At 54.1% G+C, this 20855-nt stretch overlaps 1 protein-coding gene across 1 annotated transcript in view; it reads right to left on the bottom strand.

Annotated features, from left to right (window-relative positions):
* Nucleotides 1-20855, bottom strand: part of dclk1a (doublecortin-like kinase 1a) — a 35556-nt gene that overhangs the window by 9685 nt on the left and 5016 nt on the right. The window contains 3 exon segments of the mRNA XM_057055162.1: nucleotides 4908-5002; nucleotides 13032-13139; nucleotides 16143-16287. Coding sequence (XP_056911142.1) covers nucleotides 4908-5002; nucleotides 13032-13139; nucleotides 16143-16287 — 348 coding nt within the window.

The following is a 20855-nucleotide window of genomic DNA, read 5'->3' as shown; positions in this document are numbered from 1 at the left end:
TGGGGGGCTGCTGGAGGGTTACAGGGGGGTTACTGGGGGGCTGCTGGAGGGTTACTGGGGGGCTGCTGGGGGTTACAGGGGGGTTACTGGGGGGCTGCTGGAGGGTTACTGGGGGCTGCTGGGGGTTACAGGGGGGTTACTGGGGGGTTACTGGAGGGTTACTGGGGGGAGCTGGGGGTACTGGGGGATTACTGGGGGGCTGCTGGAGGGCTACTGGAGGGTTACTGGGGGGTTACTGGAGGGTTACTGGGGGGCTGCTGGAGGTTACTGGGGGGTTACTGGAGGGTTACTGGGGGGTTACTGGAGGGCTGCTGGAGGGTTACTGGGGGGCTGCTGGAGGGTTACTGGGGGGTTACTGGGGGGCTACTGGGGGGCTACTGGAGGGTTACTGGGGGGTTACTGGAGGGTTACTGGAGGGTTACCCCCCCCCACCTCCACCTTCATAAGTGCAAACCACACGAGAGATAAATGATCTCCACTCTTATGTTGACAACAAAAGACAAAATGAAAATGAAATGAGAACAAGTTTAATGACGACATCAACAGGTTGAATACAGAGCCATGAAATGGAGACAAAGGAGCCACGAAGAGCCGGCAGCTCGAAGACGAACCATCACGTGTGGATGGGGAGCCCGGATTTGTGTGTTCTTCTTGGGTTCTTTCACAATTTCATGTCTTACTCGCGTTTAAACGTCAGTGTGAACAAACCTGCAGCAAATTGTGATGGTGGGAATTTGTAAATGCCTGACAGATATGTAGGATATACGATATATATATATATAGCATATATATATGTAAATGGGATGGGATGGATTTAGCCGGCCCTTCTTGGCAGGTGTGAAGACCTGGACAAGCCCGTCTGGTGACATCAGCACGACAGAAGAAATACAATACAGCAAAAAACAGCAGTAATAACTTGGAGGAGACAGGTTCAAGTTCATAAGCAGCAGTCTGCTCACACACACACACACACGTGCACACACACACGTGCACACACAATTTACAGATTCACCCAAACACACATATGATGGTGACAATGAGAGGTGGAACATGCAATTCAGAGGATGACGGCCTGGATGGCTAAAAACATACTGGAGGTGACAATTAGCATTCTTCTCTCTTCCCCTCGCTCTCTCTCTCTCTCTTCTCTCTCACACACCACACCACACCACACACACACACTTCCTCTATTTACTGCCATCCCTATTGACTTGTGTCTGGACTGCTGAGATCTGCAATATTATAAATATAAACTGCAATATTTAAAGAGCAGGGCTGGATTTCTGTCCTGGGATATATGGAATCATGAGCGTAGGGATGATATGGACCGTGCACCTTAAAGGGACTATTGTTGGAGCAGAGGACTCTGGGAATGTCGGCCATGTTTGCATGATTCAGGAAAATGGGTCACACTCACATGCTTTGTGCACATATGGGTTAGGGTTAGTTTAAGGGTTAGGGTTAGGGTTGGGTTAGGGTTAGTTTAAGGGTTAGAGTTAGGGTTAGGGTTGGGTTAGGGTTAGTTTAAGGGTTAGGGTTGGGTTAGGGTTAGGGTTGGGTTAGGGTTAGTTTAAGGGTTGAGTTAGGGTTAGGGTTGGGTTAGGGTTAGTTTAAGGGTTAGGGTTGGGTTAGGGTTAGGGTGGGTTAGGGTTAGTTTAAGGGTTAGGGGTTAGGGTTAGGGTTAGTTTAAGGGTTAGGGTTAGAAGGTTAGGGTTAGAGGGTTAGGGGGTTAGGGTTAGAGTTAGGGTTGGGTTAGGGTTAGTTTAAGGGTTGGGGTTAGGGTTGGGTTAGGGTTAGTTAAGGGTTGGGGTTAGGGCTGGGTTAGGGTTAGTTTAAGGGTTGGGGTTAGGGTTGGGTTAGAGGGTTAGGGTTAGGGGGTAGGGGTTAGTGTTAGGGTTAGGGGGTTAGGGTTAGGGTTAGAGTTAGGGTTGGGTTAGGGTTAGGGTTAGGGTTAGGGGGTTAGGGTTAGTTTAAGGGTTAGGGGGTTAGGGTTAGGGTTAGAGGGTTAGGGGTTAGGTTAGGGTTAGGGGGTTAGGGTTAGAGTTAGGGTTGGGGTTAGGGTTAGTTTAAGGGTTGGGTTAGGGTTAGGGTTAGGGTTGGGTTAGGGTTAGTTTAAGGGTTGGGGTTAGGGTTAGAGTTAGGTTAGGGTTGGGTTAGGGTTAGGGGTTAGGTTAGGGTTAGAGTTAGGGTTGGGTTAGGGTTGGGTTAGGGTTGGGGTTAGGTTAGGGTTAGGGTTAGGGGTTAAACGCGTGTCCAGGTGCAAATGGGGCTTTCATGTAACATGAGTGTGTGAGCAGTTGTGCACAAAGCGACTGGGAAGATGCGCAACTGCAGCCTTGCATGTTTAAAAAAGGGGTAAAGGAGAGCGCTGCAGCACACGTGCGCGTGTCCTGCTCGGGAAATGGGCTGTGACGGTCTGAGCCGTGCACCTACACGGAGCTCAGAAAGGCCAACAGGGAAAAGCTGCGTTCCTGGTTGTAGGTCAGTGAGTGGGAAACGCTAGCGTTCCCTTTTAGCAAGACTCGTGGCCGGAGCCTCGGGTATTGTTTCATTTATAATGTATAGAATAATCATCGATTTTTTCCCTAATCATTTATGACGTTCCATATGTACGCAAAGGTGGTGAAGAAAGCTGTGGAAATGATAATGGGAGAAACCTGGGGCCTGGTTCTGTAAGATTAGCATTAATGAAAGCGGGAATATGGGGAATATGATTTCCTGGTTGAAGTTAATACCCTCTCATATGGGAACGTGGGGGGGGTGAAACTGTCAGGCGAGAAAGACGCAACTGCTAACGGGGCAGATAGAGAACGATGTATAAGGCGGGATGGAGGGAATGGTGTCGCCATAAAGCTGCGGAGTGGAGTGGAGAGATAAATGACGGCCAGGCCTCCTCCTCCTCCTCCTCCTCCTCTTCATCCTCCTCATCCTCTCTGCAGGATGAGAGTCAGGACAAGGAGGGGAATAATCTCTCTCCAAACATGCACACAGGGGCAAAACTGGCACAAAGGGCAGAACTGCGCTATAATAACTAATTTTGGGTGGCTAATGTTAAACGGGAACGTTCCCCGGAAAAGCCCGGCAGCGTGGTGGCGCGTGGAGGAGTCTGTCCTCATTCTGTCTGGTTGGACATCGCTCACCCTCACCCTAACCCTCTGACCTGCCCCTCCTCTGACCTGCCCCTCCTCTGACCTGCCCCCTGCCCCTCCTCTGACCTGCCCCTCCTCTGACCTGCCCCTCCTCTGACCTGCCCCTCCTCTGACCTGCCCCTCCTCTGACCTGCCCCTCCTCTGGCTGCAGGAACCATCGGAGGACAGCACAGTAATTATCTCCATTAAGCGTGAAAAATAATTGGTTTTTGTGGTTCTCATCAGTTGCTCTTTTCATGGAACCTCTAGTAGACCTTGTTCTGGGTTCTGTGACCACGAACGGGGCTTGTGTGACGCTGTGTTGTGGCTGAGCCACTGAATAAAGTGCACGTCTTCACGGATGCACCACCCCTCTGGTTCCCTCCTGACCCTAACCCTGACCCCTAACCCTGACCCTAACCCAACCCTAACCTGAGCCCTAACCCTAACCCTAACCCTGACCCCCAACCCTGACCCTAACCCTGACCCTAACCCAACCCTAACCCTGAGCCCTAACCCTAACCCTAACCCTGACCCCCAACCCTGACCCCCAACCCTGACCCTAACCCTGACCCTAACCCAACCCTAACCCTGAGCCCTAACCCTGACCCTAACCCTGACCCCTAACCCTGACCCTAACCCTGACCCTAACCCTGACCCTAACCCTAACCCAACCCTAACCCTAACCCTGACCCCTAACCCAACCCTAACCCAACCCTAACCCTAACCCAACCCTAACCCAACCCTAACCCTAACCCTAACCCAACCCTAACCCAACCCTGACCCTCACACACCCATAGGAAGTCTACGGCAACGCTCCCTCTCAGCCCAGCGCACCTCCCGCTATGTTTGCTAACAGCTTCACCGAACACGTTGTATCTGAATCCGCTTCGTCCCATCAGCTACACAAAACATTGTTGTCGTTACGTGAATTGTTCCAACACGAGCAGAAACACAAAGATTTAGAGCGCTGCTAAAAACACGAAACAGACATTTTCAAAAGGAAATCCTTGATTATAAAACAAGCTTTTGTACAGGAGCTTCTTCCTGATGTGGGCCAGAACATGTGGGCCAGAACATGTGGGCCAGAACATGTGGGCCAGAACATGTGGGCCAGAACATGTGGGCCAGAACATGTGAACCAGAACATGAGCCAGAACATGTGAGCCAGAACATGTGGGCCAGAACATGTGGGCCAGAACATGAGCCAGAACATGTGAACCAGAACATGTGGGCCAGAACATGTGAACCAGAACATGTGAACCAGAACATGTGAACCAGAACATGTGGGCCAGAACATGTGAGCCAGAACATGTGGGCCAGAACATGTGAACCAGAACATGTGGGCCAGAACATGTGGGCCAGTCCTACAGCCCATCATCTGTCCCACCTCTGACTGGACCCTGCCGGCCACCCGTGTCCTAAAGTCTTGGCTAATCTACTCATCCATATTTATTCAAAGGGAGCAGGAGCGGGAGAGTATTTACACTGCAGAGGAGCTGTGAACACTGGCGGACTGTTGCCCGGCCGGGGTCAAAGGTCAGAGCCCCGCCACTCTGAGCCACAATATCGACGCTCTCGATGTTGCGGCTCTCGTTGTTCTAGTGAGGCTAAGACGTTGTCGGCCTATGCTCAGTAGCGTCTTTGTCTTTTTCCTGAGGACATAAGGAATGTGGTAGATTAAGTGCCACTAACAGCCAACCGTGGAAGCATGCGTGCGTGCGTGCGTGCGTACGTGCGTACGTGCGCGCACCTTTGCTTTGTTTATTCTGGACTTACTTGGCGTCGGCTGAGGCTGGCCGGGCTGGTCGGAGAGGGGCTGGGAGACTTTCCCGAGTGAGGGGTGGACAGCTGACTGGCCGGCGTCCCGTTAACTGAGGGGAGACGGACAGGAAACATTGAAAGGGCTGGATCTAGTTTACGCCTCTGCACACCCACATATTCCTCCACAGTCTACAAGAGCAACGTGAACCTTTAAATCAGGAAACGTCTTTGTTAAAACTGTGAATGTTGTCTAAGTCCCACCCACACATCTTCCTCATGTCCCCACATCTTCCTCATGTCCCCACATCTTCCTCATGTCCCCACATCTTCCTCATGTCCCCCACATCTTCCTCATTTCCCCACATCTTCCTCATGTCCCCCACATCTTCCTCATGTCCCCCACATCTTCCCCATGTCCCCCACATCTTCCCCTGTCCCCCACATCTTCTCATTTCCCCACATCTTCCTCACGTCCCCACATCTTCCTCACGCCCCCACATCTTCCTCATCTCATGTCCCCACATCTTCCTCACGTCCCCCACATCTTCCTCACGTCCCCCACATCTTCCTCACGTCCCCCACATCTTCCTCATGTCCCCACATCTTCCTCACGTCCCCCACATCTTCCTCACGTCCCCCACATCTTCCTCACGTCCCCCACATCTTCCTCATGTCCCCACATCTTCCTCACGTCCCCCACATCTTCCTCACGTCCCCCACATCTTCCTTATGTCCCCACATCTTCCCCATGTCCCCCACATCTTCCTCATGTCCCCCACATCTTCCTCATGTCCCCACATCTTCGTCATGTCCCCCAATCTTCCTCATGTCCCCCACATCTTCCTCATGTCCCCACATCTTCCTCATGTCCCCCACATCTTCCTCATGTCCCCACATCTTCGTCATGTCCCCCACATCTTCCTCATGTCCCCCACATCTTCCTCATGTCCCCACATCTTCGTCATGTCCCCACATCTTCCTCATGTCCCCCACATCTTCCTCATGTCCCCACATCTTCCTCATTTCCCCCACATCTTCCTCATGTCCCCACATCTTCCTCATGTCCCCCACATCTTCCTCATGTCCCCACATCTTCCTCACGTCCCCCACATCTTCCTCACGTCCCCCACATCTTCCTCACGTCCCCCACATCTTCCTCATGTCCCCACATCTTCCTCACGTCCCCCACATCTTCCTCACGTCCCCCACATCTTCCCCATCTCATGTCCCCACATCTTCCTCATGTCCTCCACATCTTCCTCACGTCCCCCACATCTTCCCCATCTCATGTCCCCACATCTTCCTCATGTCCCCACATCTTCCTCATGTCCCCCACATCTTCCTCATGTCCCCCACATCTTCCTCATGTCCCCACATCTTCCTCATGTCCCCCACATCTTCCTCATGTCCCCACATCTTCCTCATGTCCCCACATCTTCCTCACGTCCCCCACATCTTCCTCACGTCCCCCACATCTTCCCCATCTCATGTCCCCACATCTTCCTCATGTCCCCACATCTTCCTCATGTCCCCACATCTTCCTCATGTCCCCCACATCTTCCTCATGTCCCCACATCTTCCTCATGTCCCCCCTCTAACCTCAGCTGGAGCTTCTCTCCCAGCGGCGCCGCCTCATTAAACCAGAGCCCTGAATTAATCACCCTTCCTGAATCCTGCACGTGGTCAAGCAGAAGAAGCAAAAAAAGGAGTCTGTCCCCAGCGCGGGTCTCGGGTCACGCACGCGCCAGCTGACCTTAAGTCAACCCTAGGTCGGCGCTGGCGGGCAGCAGAAAAACACCACCGACATCAGGAGTGTGTGTGGCTGCGCTCCTACAGCGGCTGCACATTTTAATCAGATTCCATTAACAATAAATCGAATTATATGGCAACAGGACTACACACATTATAAACGCTTAAAGGGGAGAATATTTTTTGTTGTTGGATTTTATGATGTTGAAAGATATTACGCAACATGAATGAGACACCAAACTGGCAAAAGGTCTAAGATGACGTTTGAACCGATTTAGCCATAAATATCCGATGAAGAACCGAATTTAACCGCGCTCCTGTAAAAATAGCCTCTGGACACGTATCATCCTAATCATACTCCTTATCGCGACCGTTTCGGAGGTTTTGGTATTTCTACAGTCAAAGAACATTGAGGCTTCGCTCGATGCAGCACCAGAGCGAAGCCGAGCCGAGCCGAGCTCCTCTGGCCCGTTCAAACCCTCCCGGAACCCTTAGAAAAGGGAGATAAAGGTGGGGAGGTGACAACACGTGTTTCTCATTTCATGGCGAGTCGAGAAATGATGCCCGAAAATCTTCATTGATGAATTTCAGCATCGGCGTGACGCGCACGGACGCGCACGCTGCCGGTTACACAACCTTTCCTCGTAAACACAAAAGACACCCGTCGCTGGTTTCATGTTGACAACGAGCGCATCAAGCGATTGAAATGCGTGTCAGCGAGTTCCTACCTTCCACCTCCAGCATGATTACAAGCACAGTGTCGATCCAAAGATGTTCTGCTGAAGGAGCAGGAGAACCGCACCGCCGAGCGCGCGCCGACCGTCTGAGCGCGATAGTAAAGAGCTCCGGTGAATGAAAGGACGCAGCAGCGGCGGAGAGGCGGAGGGAGGATGCTTGCGCACGCACTGACGCGCACAGGCAGGGAGGGGGAGGGAGGGAGGAGAGAGGGGGAGGGAGAGAGGAGGAGAGGGAGGGAGGAGGGGAGGGAGGAGGGGGAGGGAGGAGAGAGAGGGAGGGAGGAGGGGGAGGGAGGGAGGGAGGAGGGAGGGGGAGGGAGGAGGGGGAGGGAGGGGAGAGGGAGGAGGGGAGGGAAGGAGGGAGAGAGGAGGAGGGGGAGGGGAGAGGGAGGAGAGGAGGAGAGGGAGGGGAGAGGGAGGGAGGAGGGGAGAGGGAGGGAGGAGGAGAGGGGAGGGAGGAGGGAGGGGAGGGGAGAGGGAGAGGGAAGGGGAGAGGGAGGGAGGGAGGGAGGAGGGAGGAGAGAGGAGGAGGGGGAGGGAGGAGAGGAGAGAGGGGGAGGGGAGAGGGAGGAGAGAGAGAGGGGGAGGGAGGGGAGAGGGAGAGGGAGACGGGAGGGAGGAGGGGAGAGGGAGGAGGAGAGGGGGGAGGGGAGGGAGGAGGGGAGAGGGGAGGGAGGGAAGGAGGGAGGAGAGAGGAGGAGGGGGAGGGAGGGAGGAGGGAGGAGAGGGAGGGAGGGAAGGAGGGAGAGAGGAGGAGGGGGAGGGGAGAGGGAGGGGGAGGGAGGGAAGGAGGTAGAGAGGAGGAGAGGGGGAGGGAGGGAGGGAGGAGAGAGAGGGGGAGGGAGGAGGGGAGAGGGAGGGAGGGAGGAGGGGGAGGGAGGAGAGAGAGGGAGGGAGGAGGAGAGAGAGGAGGAGGGGGAGGGAGGAGGAGAGAGGGAGGGAGGAGAGAGGGGGAGGAGGGGGAGGGAGGCAGGAGGAGGGGGAGGGAGGGAGGAGGGAGGGGAGAGGGAGGGAGGGAGGAGAGAGGGGGAGGGAGGGGAGAGGGAGGGGAGAGGGAGGGAGGAGGGGGAGTATTTTGGATGAGAGGGTCACAGCCTGCACGTGCACGAGCGCTGGGTTAAATAAACAAATCAATCATAAAAATGTCAGATTTCTGTCGGCAGCATGTTTGTGGATGCAACCGTTCTTGTCCAGATGGAAAGAGCTCATGAAAAGTGAGAACAAGTGAGTCTTCTTCTCTTGTCATTAGTGACCTCCAACTAACCCTAACCCGAACCGGCGAACCCGAACCCGCTAACCCGAACCCTAACCCGCGAACCCGAACCGCGAACCCGCGAACCCGAACCCGCGAACCCGAACCCCGGAACCCGCGAACCCGAACCCCGAACCCGCGAACCCGAACCCGCGAACCCGAACCCGAACCCGCGAACCGCGAACCGCGAACCGCGAACCCGGAACCCGCGAACCGCGAACCCGCGAACCCGAACCCGAACCCGAACCCGCGAACCCGAACCCGAACCCGAACCCGCGAACCGCGAACCCGCGAACCCGCGAACCCGGAACCCGCGAACCCGAACCCGCGAACCCGCGAACCACGAACCCGAACCCGCGAACCGAACCCGAACCCGAACCACGAACCCGAACCCGAACCCGCGAACCCGAACCCGGAACCCGCGAACCCGAACCCGCGAACCCGAACCCGAACCAGAACCCGAACCCGCGAACCCGAACCCCCGAACCCGCGAACCCGAACCCGCGAACCCGCGAACCCGCGCGAACCCGAACCCGCGAACCCGAACCCGAACCCAGAACCCGAACCGCGACCCGAACCCGCGAACCGAACCCGCGAACCCGCGAACCCGCGCGAACCCGAACCCGAACCCGCGAACCCGAAACCCGCGCGAACCCGCGCGAACCCCGAACCGCGAACCCGAACCCGAACCCGAACCGGGAACCCGAACCCGCGAACCCGAACCCCGAACCCGAACCCGAACCCGCGAACCCGCGAACCCGAACCCGCGAACCGCGAACCGCGAACCCGCGAACCCGGAACCCGCGAACCGCGAACCCGAACCCGAACCCGCGAACCCGCGAACCCGAACCCGAACCCGCGAACCCGAACCCTAACCCGAACCCGAACCCTAACCCGAACCGAACCCGAACCCTAACCCTAACCACTAACCCTCTAACCCTAATCCGAACCCGCGAACCACGAACCCGAACCCGAACCCGAACCCTAACCCGAACCCTCGAACCCTAACCCTAACCCTAACCCTCTAACCCTAATCCTAACCCTCTAACCCTAACCTTAACCCTAACCCTCTAACCCTCTAACCTAACCCTCTACCCTAACCTTAACCCTAACCTTAACCCTAACCAGATGGATGGTGTCCACCTCTCGACTGGCCCCAGTAGACTGAACATCGCCCATCCAGAAGCTTGTCAGCCCTTCAGGACCACAACTATGGGTTAGTTATACGCTGTGCACCTGGTTACCTGTCACACGTATGATTCAGGAGGGTGTAAGATGAGATCACGGCATGTGAAGCATGCAAACACTGAAAATAGCAAAAACCAGAGAAGAAGAGAAGAAGAGATCTGGATGTTTGGGTCGTCATGGGTGCAGCTGTAGCGACACCACTGCTGCTGCTCAAAGTAATCTATTACAAAATGATTCTTTCTTTATATCGTTATACAGCAGTGAGACTCAGACAGACACAGGGTGGTGTGTGTGTGTGTGTGTGTGTGTGTGTGTGTGTGTGTGTGTGTGTGGTGTGTGTGTGTGTGGTGTGTGTGAGTCACATTATTACATGTAGATATTAACATCTGCGCCGGCTGAAAGGAAATGAAAATCGGACCTTGAGGCAGATTTTGAGCCACAGGAGGGTCTGGTTAAAGTCTGGCATCCTTCAAAATAAAAGCTCTGAGCACAGCACAGATTATACAAGAGCGAAATGCTGTGCAATACTTTTTAAATTATTCATTCCTTCATTGAAATGTATTATTCTGCAGGGATAATTAGCTCCAAGCGGGGTTTTAATTAAGGCATGCAACGAACAGTTTCACTGTTTTATTCAGCCAGACTGTTGGGGGGGGAGGGGGGGGGGGGGGGGTTAGGGACTCCATGCCAACAACACGCAGCCTTAGTTAGAAAACGTCCTGCAGAAAATCAACTGTATAATCAATCAATCAACAATATATACGGGGTGTCGGTGCCCCCAACTCCCAACACCCTCAACCAGGCCCCTGTAACAGGTGTAACCCTAATTACACAGGTGTAACCCTAATTACACAGGTGTAACCCTAATTACAAACACATGGTTTTTCTCAAGCTGGAAGAAAATACAAAGAAAAACAAACAGCGTTCGTTAAGGTCAGACAGGAAATGAGCCGGAGCTGCTCTGCTTCCTCCTGTCGGCTACATGCTGGTGACGGGTTAGTGCACGAGAACAGTGCACGAGAACGGTGCACGAGAACAGTGCACGAGAACAGTGCACGAGAACAGCGTGATGCACAGCAGCCAGGCGCAGCAGCCTGGGGGGGTCGGACTCGGGGCTCCGGCGAGCATCGCTCTCCACTGCCGCCGTTTTCACAGGAAGTTGCCACCATATATGGCTGTCATGGGCAAACGTGTTTGTAGCTGCTCCTATTGTGCTATGTTGCCATGGTAACAAAGAGCAGTCAGCCTGGCCTCGCCTCATTTTCCCTCACTCTCATATACAGGCATTAAAAGGCACCTTCACTTGACTGCAGCATGAGATGAGCTGTGACTCAAAACATTTTCCCCAAAGTTGAAAACCCATCAGCTTCCAGAACGTTCCCTGCCCTCGCTCCCTCCCACACTTGCATTTGGACCTGTGCTCCACCTTTCCCTGCACAGCCCGACATAAGGCACGTCGTCTCCATCTGGAAGAGCTGCAGCACGTGTCATCAAACATGCAACAGCAGGCCTTCATGTTCCTAAACAACCGAAAAGGCTCAACAAAGGCTGAAAGTTTGCTAAAGGTTCCCAAGCAGACGTTAGTTAGCAGGTTCTCAGTTAGCACCCCCTCAGTTAACCCCAGTTAACCCCTCAGTTAGCAGGTGCCCTGGAAGCTCCTTCCTGCGTTAGCAGGTGCCGCGAGAGCTCCTTCCTGCGTTAGCAGGTGCCACGGGAGCTCCTTCCTGCGTTAGCAGGTGCCCTGGAAGCTCCTTCCTGCGTTAGCAGGTGCCGCGAGAGCTCTTCCTGCGTTAGCAGGTGCCGCGGGAGCTCCTTCCTGCGTTAGCAGGTGCCCTGGAAGCTCCTTCCTGCGTTAGCAGGTGCCGCGAGAGCTCCTTCCTGCGTTAGCAGGTGCCCTGGAAGCTCCTTCCTGCGTTAGCAGGTGCCGCGAAAAGCTCCTTCCTGCGTTAGCAGGTGCCGTGGAAGCTCCTTCCTGCGTTAGCAGGTGCCGCGGAGCTCCTTCCTGCGTTAGCAGGTGCCGCAAGAGCTCCTTCCTGCGTTAGCAGGTGCCGCGGGAGCTCCTTCCTGCGTTAGCAGGTGCCGCGAGAGCTCCTTCCTGCGTTAGCAGGTGCCGCGGGAGCTCCTTCCTGCGTTAGCAGGTGCCGCGGAAGCTCCTTCCTGCGTTAGCAGGTGCCCTGGAAGCTCCTTCCTGCGTTAGCAGGTGCCGCGAGAGCTCCTTCCTGCGTTAGCAGGTGCCGCGGAAGCTCCTTCCTGCGTTAGCAGGTGCCGCGGAAGCTCCTTCCTGCGTTAGCAGGTGCCGCGGAAGCTCCTTCCTGCGTTAGCAGGTGCCGCGGGAGCTCCTTCCTGCGTTAGCAGGTGCCGCGAGAGCTCCTTCCTGCGTTAGCAGGTGCCGCGGGAGCTCCTTCCTGCGTTAGCAGGTGCCGCGGAAGCTCCTTCCTGCGTTAGCAGGTGCCCTGGAAGCTCCTTCCTGCGTTAGCAGGTGCCGCGAGAGCTCCTTCCTGCGTTAGCAGGTGCCGCAGGAGCTCCTTCCTGCGTTAGCAGGTGCCGGGAAGCTCCTTCCTGCGTTAGCAGGTGCCGAGAGAGCTCCTTCCTGCGTTAGCAGGTGCCGCGGGAGCTCCTTCCTGCGTTAGCAGGTGCCGCGAGAGCTCCTTCCTGCGTTAGCAGGTGCCGCGGGAGCTCCTTCTGCGTTAGCAGGTGCGCGGGAGCTCCTTCTGCGTTAGCAGGTGCCGGGAAGCTCCTTCCTGCGTTAGCAGGTGCCGCGAGAGCTCCTTCCTGCGTTAGCAGGTGCCGCGGGAGCTCCTTCCTGCGGTTCATTAGTATTTGAGGTGAAGAGCAGCTGGGGGGAACTGCAGCAGTGAGTCACCAGCTTCTCTTGCTCCTCTCCACACCCGCTCCCCATGTTTCTCCATCTCTCACCACCCAATTTGCCTTTTGTCCCACCATTCCCCCGTGAAATCACTCTAATTTGAATTTCTATTCTGAAATCAGAAGCCAGCTCAAACAAACAAACAAACAAACAAACAATAGCTGCAGAAATGGTGCTGATGCCGTTTCATGTGCTGCAACATTGATCAGGCAATGAGCCAGAAAAGGAGCAATCACAGGAGGACAGGAGACACCCCCCCCCCCTTCACCCCCCAGACAGCACAAACCGACCTGACTGATGTCATCACGCGGAGGACCGACAGGAGGATGAACCGACTGGACTCTTACCGGAGGCCGGGGACTTGCTGCGCCGTAACTGGACCACGGTCCTGGGGGAGCCTCGGCTCAGAGGCCCGGACATCTTCCCGTAGTTTAACGACTTCACCAGGCGACACTCTGCAGGCACCAACGGGAGAAGAGAAGCTCGTTTAGGCTTGTTCGCCCGCTCCCAACACAACGACCTCCGCAGCGTCACCGTGACTGTGGGACGTTTGATGAAACACGCCGGTTTTGTTCGGCTGTTGTTAATATTTAGATTGATTTTGACCTCCGGGGGGGCCACACCAACCCATTAAGCACCAGCCCTGACTGGGTCACGTTCGGGTCCCTTCGTCACAATGAGTTCTGACCTTCGGCGGGCTCGTTTCCCAAACTCGTTTACTGTGGTGGTCCAGGAGTGGCAGCGGGGGGGTCTGCTACAGTATGGAACGAGCCATGCGACACCCCCCCCAAACCCCACCCTCCCCTTTAGTGCCCCAAACATTTCGGCTCTCCTCCTCATTAAGCCCGTCCCATTATACCGTAGCTCGTTAACCCAACACACATCAGCGTGCGGGAGAGCTTGCACGTGTGCACGTCTCCATCTGCTGATTAATGGTGACAGCGTGCCAGAGCCGGGATGAGGTGATAATTGTAGTGATGTGTGAGGGGCGGCGGCGTTGCATCTCTGACTCTTTGCTTCCTGTCTGGAGTCTCGGCGCCTCCTGGTTCTCCTCCTTTCCTGCCGTCCACCTCCAAGGCTCTGCACTCCTGTTCTCTGTCCTCCCGGGTCTGAAGAGATGTGAGCTCCTGCATCAATAGCTACGCTATAGCTAAGCTAATAGCTAAGTCCAGCCATGACTTGGAATGTTTGTCTTGCTTTATTTGATGCTCCAGCTTATTGAGTTTTCTGTCAGAACTTCTTTATTTCTTGTGGGGCAGGTCTGTAAGTGGGGAGCAGCAAATAAATGTATCTTCAAAAGCAGAGGTCCATTTCCCCTCATAACCATTTATATAAAGGCCAAAAGGAGCAGACAATGCAACCACAGTAAAATGTCTTTCTTATCATTGGAAAGGGCCTTTTAGACAGGTCAGACATTGTTGTGATGTGTTCCAACATGATCTTTAACTTTCAATAGCCTGAATGTGCTCCGGAGGGAACAGATGGAAGTGATGCTGGCTGTTGGTGTCTGCACGGGGCAGATAATGAGAAGAACATCCACGGATACATCGACGGGCAGAGAATCGTTTCAGAACCCAACGTGCTTGGCTTTTTCTTTATGGCTGGAAAAAAAACCCGCCAGCCTAAAATCTTAGAAAGCATTTTCCATTTAGGAACAGGGAGTGTGAGACAGAAGCAGCTGCTGTGTTCCCACAGGGAAATAATCAAGGAGGCTAGGAATGAAGGAGAAAGAGGACGAGGCAGATAGAAGCAGGTGTGATGGATCACATTTACCGGTTAAAGGGACAAAGAGCGAACAAATGAATTGAATAAGTCTTTGAACAGAAGCCAGCAGACGCTCCTTCGCTGAAGAAACGTTGTGAGAGGGCGAGAATACAGATGGGAGCTAAATGGAGCTAGAGGAGGAGGGGAAGCTAGGACAGAGCACCATGCTAGCTTAGATGCACCGGACCAAGGGGGGAACCAGAAGAGAGGAGCCCCACAGGTCAGCCACTGAAACTGGGATTAATCCTCAGGACACACTGGTGAGCCTGGAGGAGCGGAAATTTGGTTAGAACTATAAATCAGAAGAAGCATTAACGATGATTAAATCAAACTCTGATTAGCAAACATGGACACATGCAGGTAACACTAACCAACCGCAGCAGGTAACACTAACCAACCATAGCAGGTAACACTAACCAAGCACAGCAGGTAACACTAACCAACCATAGCAGAGTAACACTAACCAACCGCAGCAGAGTAACACTAACCAACCATAGCAGTAACATTAACCAACCGCAGCAGGTAACACTAACCAACCATAGCAAAGTAACACTAACCAACCACTGCAGGTAACACTAACCAAGCACAGCAGGTAACACTAACCAACCGCAGCAGGTAACACTAACCAACCGCAGCAGGTAACACTAACCAACCGCAGCAGGTAACACTAACCAAGCACAGCCGGTAACACTAACCAACCATAGCAGAGTAACACTAACCAACCGCAGCACGTAACACTAACCAACCATAGCAGGTAACACTAACCAAGCACAGCAGGTAACACTAACCAACCGCAGCAGGTAACACTAACCAACCACAGCAGGTAACACTAACCAACCACAGCAGGTAACACTAGCTAACCGCAGCAGAGTAACACTAACCAACCGTAGCAGGTAACACTAACCAACCACTGCAGGTAACACTAACCAACCATAGCAGGTAACACTAACCAACCGCAGCAGGTAACACTAGCCAACCGCAGCAGAGTAACACTAACCAACCATAGCAGGTAACACTAACCAAGCACAGCAGGTAACACTAACCAACCATAGCAGGTAACACTAACCAACCACTGCAGGTAACACTAACCAACCATAGCAGGTAACACTAACCAACCGCAGCAGGTAACACTAACCAACCGCAGCAGAGTAACACTAACCAACCATAGCAGGTAACACTAACCAACCACTGCAGGTAACACTAACCAACCACAGCAGGTAACACTAACCAACCGCAGCAAATTTTTGTGTTAACATTTACTGACCAGCAGAAAACTGTTGTTGAGGTCGATCCGAGGTGACAGGAACAAGAACAAAATGAGTGCTGTGCAACAACAAACTCAAGTTCTCCTCTGTGGCCAAAGTTCTTTCCACAAATTACTAAATTTGCTCATCTTAAGGATGTATTGGCTTTTCCTGTATTAACCACACCCACTTCCTGCGGTGACCACACCCAATTCCGGTGTTGACCACACCCAGTTCCTGCATTGACCACCCCCAGTTCCTATGTTGGCCACACCCAGTTCCTGCGTTGACCACTCCCAGTTCCTGCATTGGCCACACCCAGTTCCTGCATTGGCCTCTCCCAGTTCCTGCGTTGGCCACTCCCAGTTCCTGCATTGGCCACACCCACCCACTGGGCTGGTGAGAATCACACCATCTCCTTTCTGAGGGAACAAGTTTCTGTGTTCTTACGGAGCAGATTTGGTCTGTGAGGGGAGAATGTGGGCGGGGCCTCACCACTCTCGTCCAGCATCAGGTCGTCTTGGTAGCGAAACTTCTCTGGTCCACACGCCACAAAGACGTCCTCATCCCCAAAGAAGTCTTGCAGACACGAGACCTGGAAACGAAGACAAAACAGGTGAACGGGCACCTTTTCAGGGCAAATCTGGCAAAAGTGAAGATTCAAACTGTGTTTTTGTGGTTCATCAACACATTCATCTGCATTGCTTCTGCTCCCAAACCACCGCTGTAGTTAGTTTATGAAGCTAGGCGTGAATGGTTGACCCATCCTGGACCCATAGACCAGTCACCACCGTCCATAAAGACGCTTCAAGAGAGCTGCTGGACCTCCAGAACAGCCCATAATGCTCTGCTGGATGTGAGCTGGACCTCCAGAACAGCCCATAATGCTCTGCTGGATGTGAGCTGGACCTCCAGAACAGCCCATAATGCTCTGCTGGATGTGAGCTGGACCCCAGAACAGCCCATAATGTTCTGCTGGATGTGAGCTGGACCCCAGAACAGCCCATAATGCTCTGCTGGATGTGAGCTGGACCTCCAGAACAGCCCATAATGCTCTGCTGGATGTGAGCTGGACCTCAGAACAGCCCATAATGCTCTGCTGGATGTGAGCTGGACCTCCAGAACAGCCCATAATGCTCTGCTGGATGTGAGCTGGACCTCAGAACAGCCCATAATGCTCTGCTGGATGTGAGCTGGACCTCCAGAACAGCCCATAATGCTCTGCTGGATGTGAGCTGGACCTCAGAACAGCCCATAATGCTCTGCTGGATGTGAGCTGGACCCCAGAACAGCCCATAATGCTCTGCTGGATGTGAGCTGGACCCCAGAACAGCCCATAATGCTCTGCTGGATGTGAGCTGGACCTCCAGAACAGCCCATAATGCTCTGCTGGATGTGAGCTGGACCTCAGAACAGCCCATAATGCTCTGCTGGATGTGAGCTGGACCCCAGAACAGCCCATAATGCTCTGCTGGATGTGAGCTGGACCTCCAGAACAGCCCATAATGCTCTGCTGGATGTGAGCTGGACCCCAGAACACTGAGCAATGATGAAAATCCTGTTGCACGAGGGCAGATGCTAAAGTTTCCCAATCAGAACATTTTAATGAGACTTTAAAGACGTAATACAGAATCTTAATTATTGAGTTTGTTTGTGCCCGTGAGCACATGCGTGTGCTCACGCCCTGATGGCTCCACTGGGCTGATGTCAGAGATCATGTTTGTGATGGCAGATATGCAGAGCTCATTACTTTCTATTGAATTTGGTGACCCGCTTCATCTTTGAGCTCAACTGTGTGAGACTAATTCAGACAACTTTAATTACCCCCCATAGGGCAACTACCCCCCATAGGGCAACTATCACACCCATCCAAAGCAATTAATAATGCAAATAATGTATCTTTTATAATGGCAGCGACAGTAGAATCAGATTATTCATTGATCCTGGATGATGAATGTCCCAGCTCACTCAGGCCGAGCGGCTCTCCGCCCGCCTGCAACTGCAACTGCAACTGCAACTGCAAAACTGCAGCTGCAGCTGCAGCTGCAACACTGCAACTGCAACTGCAACTGCAACACTGCAACTGCAGCTGCAACACTGCGACTGCAGCTGCAAAACTGCAACCGCAACTGCAGCTGCAACACTGCAACTGCACTGCAACTGCAACTGCAACCGCAACTGCAGCTGCAACTGCAGCTGCAACTGCAACTGCAGCTGCAACTGCAACTGCAGCTGCAACTGCAGTTGCAACACTGCAACTGCAACCGCAACCGCAACCGCAACTGCAACTGCAGCTGCAAAACTGCAACTGCAACTGCAACACTGCAACTGCAGCTGCAAAACTGCAACTGCAACTGCAACACTGCAACTGCAACTGCAACACTGCAACTGCAGCTGCAAAACTGCAACCGCAACTGCAACTGCAACACTGCAACACTGCAACGCTGCAGCACCATTAGCAGACGCTCGTTAGGCTGGTGCAGATCATCTTGTTCCACAGTCTCATCTGTGTGAGCAGGTGTGTGAGGAGGCTTCTGGGTTTCGAACATATTGCTTTGTTGCCTGATATCCCCTGATAGTTGCTGATGATTACAGGAGCTGTTCAAGGCCGAGGAGCATGTGACAGCGCTGAGGAGCCGAGGAGCGCGCGACAGCGCCGAGGAGCATGCGACAGCGCCGAGGAGCGCGCGACAGCGCGGAGGCTAACACCGGAGCCTCGGCCGTGCTGGTTTGGAACAGAATCTTAATTAAGTGCAGCTGCTAATCTGGTGTTGGGCTTGTAATTCTTCAGTTTGGCCGCATTTCTGGGATCCTTCCACAGCCGAAAGCCTAAAATGGTGAAGTCTAAGAGGATTCCGACAGGATGGGAGCAGCTTTGCTGGAATGTGGCCCTAACCCGAACCTTTGGAGGCTCCTCGTCCTAAAACTGTTCCACATCAGAACGGGAACGTTGTGGGGGGACGAGGTTGGAGGTTCCCATGTGCGGCCAGTGTTGCGTCACCTTCAGGAGGCTTTAAACAGAGAGCATCACGCAACATTCTAGGGTGTGAAGAAGTACGGTTGCCGTGGTGATGCTGCCCTCCGGCTACATGCATGACTGGTGCGTGCCACATGCAGCACGTGCACTCTCAGAGAGCTCCATCATTCATGTTTCATCTACTATGGGCTCCAGAGAACTGTGTCAGTCACACAAATGCACCGCCAACGCCTTCAAGTGGTACCGGCCTGCTAGGGTTAGAATACCTGGAATACTCCCCTGGAATACTCCCCTGGAATACTCACCTGGAATACTCACCTGGAATACTCACCTGGAATACTCACGCCAGGAGGACAGGAAGCTGGGGAAATGGGGGGGGGGGGGGTAATGGCAACGGTGAGCAGACCACCGACCCCCAGAGGGGAAATCAGACTGAACTATTCTGCTGCTGTGTCTGTGATGCGTCTGTGTCTGTGATGCGTCTGCGTCTGTGATGCGTCTGTGTCTGTGATGCGCCTGTGTCTGTGATGTGTCTGTGTCTGTGATGCATCTGTGATGCGTCTGTGTCTGTGATGCGTCTGTGTCTCTGATGCGTCTGTGATGCGTCTGTGTCTGTGATGCGTCTGTGTCTGTGATGCGTCTGTGATGCGTCTGTGTCTGTGATGCGTCTCTGATGCGTCTGTGTCTGTGATGCATCTGTGATGCGTCTGCGTCTGTGATGCGCCTGTGTCTGTGATGCGTCTGTGTCTGTGATGCGTCTGTGATGCGTCTGTGTCTGTGATGCGTCTGTGTCTGTGATGCGTCTGTGATGCGTCTGTGTCTGTGATGCGTCTCTGATGCGTCTGTGTCTGTGATGCATCTGTGATGCGTCTGCGTCTGTGATGCGTCTGTGTCCTGGTTACACAACAGCTAAAACAGACAGGAAGAGACAAACAAAGGGGCGTCTGACTCTGCCATCTCCCCCAGGTGTCTGTGATGAGCTAACCTGACTAATCTGACTAACCTGAGCTAACCTGAGCTAACCTGAGCTAACCTGACTAACCTGACTAACCTGACTAACCTTTATCAAAAACACCAACCACCAACATTTTAAAACCATTTAGTTTCAAATGTGCAGGATTATTAGAAAAATGTTAAATTAATGACACCCCATGGACCCCCCCCCACACACACACACACACACACCATCTGCCTTGTCTTCATTGCGCCATCTAGCGTCGAATCATCAAACGTCTGTTTCTCTCAGTTTCTCAATTATTCTACGTCAACAGCGCCACCACGTGGCGGCCATTAATAATCACAGGGTGAACAAAGAGAGCCAGAAGTCCACGTGACCACAGAAGAGCTCCCAACGGCATTTGAGAGGAAATTTTGCCTTTTTCCCTTCAGCTGTGATCAGAGTAGCGTCACGATTTAGGCATCAAACACAGAAACAAGCGTCGCGCTGAACCACTGGTGGTGGCAATAACCCGACCGGAGCTGGTGAGCAGCCTCGGCAACGGGCCTCGGCAACGGGCCTCGGCAACGGGCCTCGCAACGGGCCGCGGCAACGGGCCTCGGCAGCGGGCTCTGCCGTCTGCTGGAGGCTCTGGGGGCTCTGGGAGCTCTGGGGGCTCTGGAGGCTCTGGAGGCTCTGGGGGCTCTGGAGGCTCTGGGGGCTCTGGAGGCTCTGGAGGCTCTGGGGGCTCTGGGGGCTCTGGGAGCTCTGGGGGCTCTGGGGGCTCTGGGAGCTCTGGGGGCTCTGGAGGCTCTGGAGGCTCTGGGGGCTCTGGAGGCTCTGGGGGCTCGGGGGCTCTGGAGGCTCTGGGGGCTCTGGGGGCTCTGGAGGCTCTGGAGGCTCTGGAGGCTCTGGGGGCTCTGGGGACTCTGGAGGCTCTGGAGGCTCTGGGGGCTCTGGAGGCTCTGGGGGCTCTGGGGGCTCTGGGGGCTCTGGAGGCTCTGGAGGCTCTGGGGGCTCTGGAGGCTCTGGAGGCTCTGGGGGCTCTGGAGGCTCTGGGGGCTCTGGGGGCTCTGGGGGCTCTGGAGGCTCTGGAGGCTCTGGGGGCTCTGGGGGCTCTGGGGGATTAGGGTCTCTTGTCGCTGTCAGAAATATATTCTGTAGCTAAATAAAGAAGAGAAAATCTCCTCGGAGACCCAGACAGGCACAGACATGCGTGACCAAAACAAGAGACAGACAGGAGTGAGGA

Source organism: Takifugu flavidus, chromosome 14 (assembly GCF_003711565.1).
Source record: "Takifugu flavidus isolate HTHZ2018 chromosome 14, ASM371156v2, whole genome shotgun sequence".
NCBI classification, from domain to species: Eukaryota; Metazoa; Chordata; class Actinopteri; order Tetraodontiformes; family Tetraodontidae; genus Takifugu; species Takifugu flavidus.
Note: the sequence above shows the minus strand (reverse complement) of the source record. Positions and strands in the feature narration are given on the sequence as shown.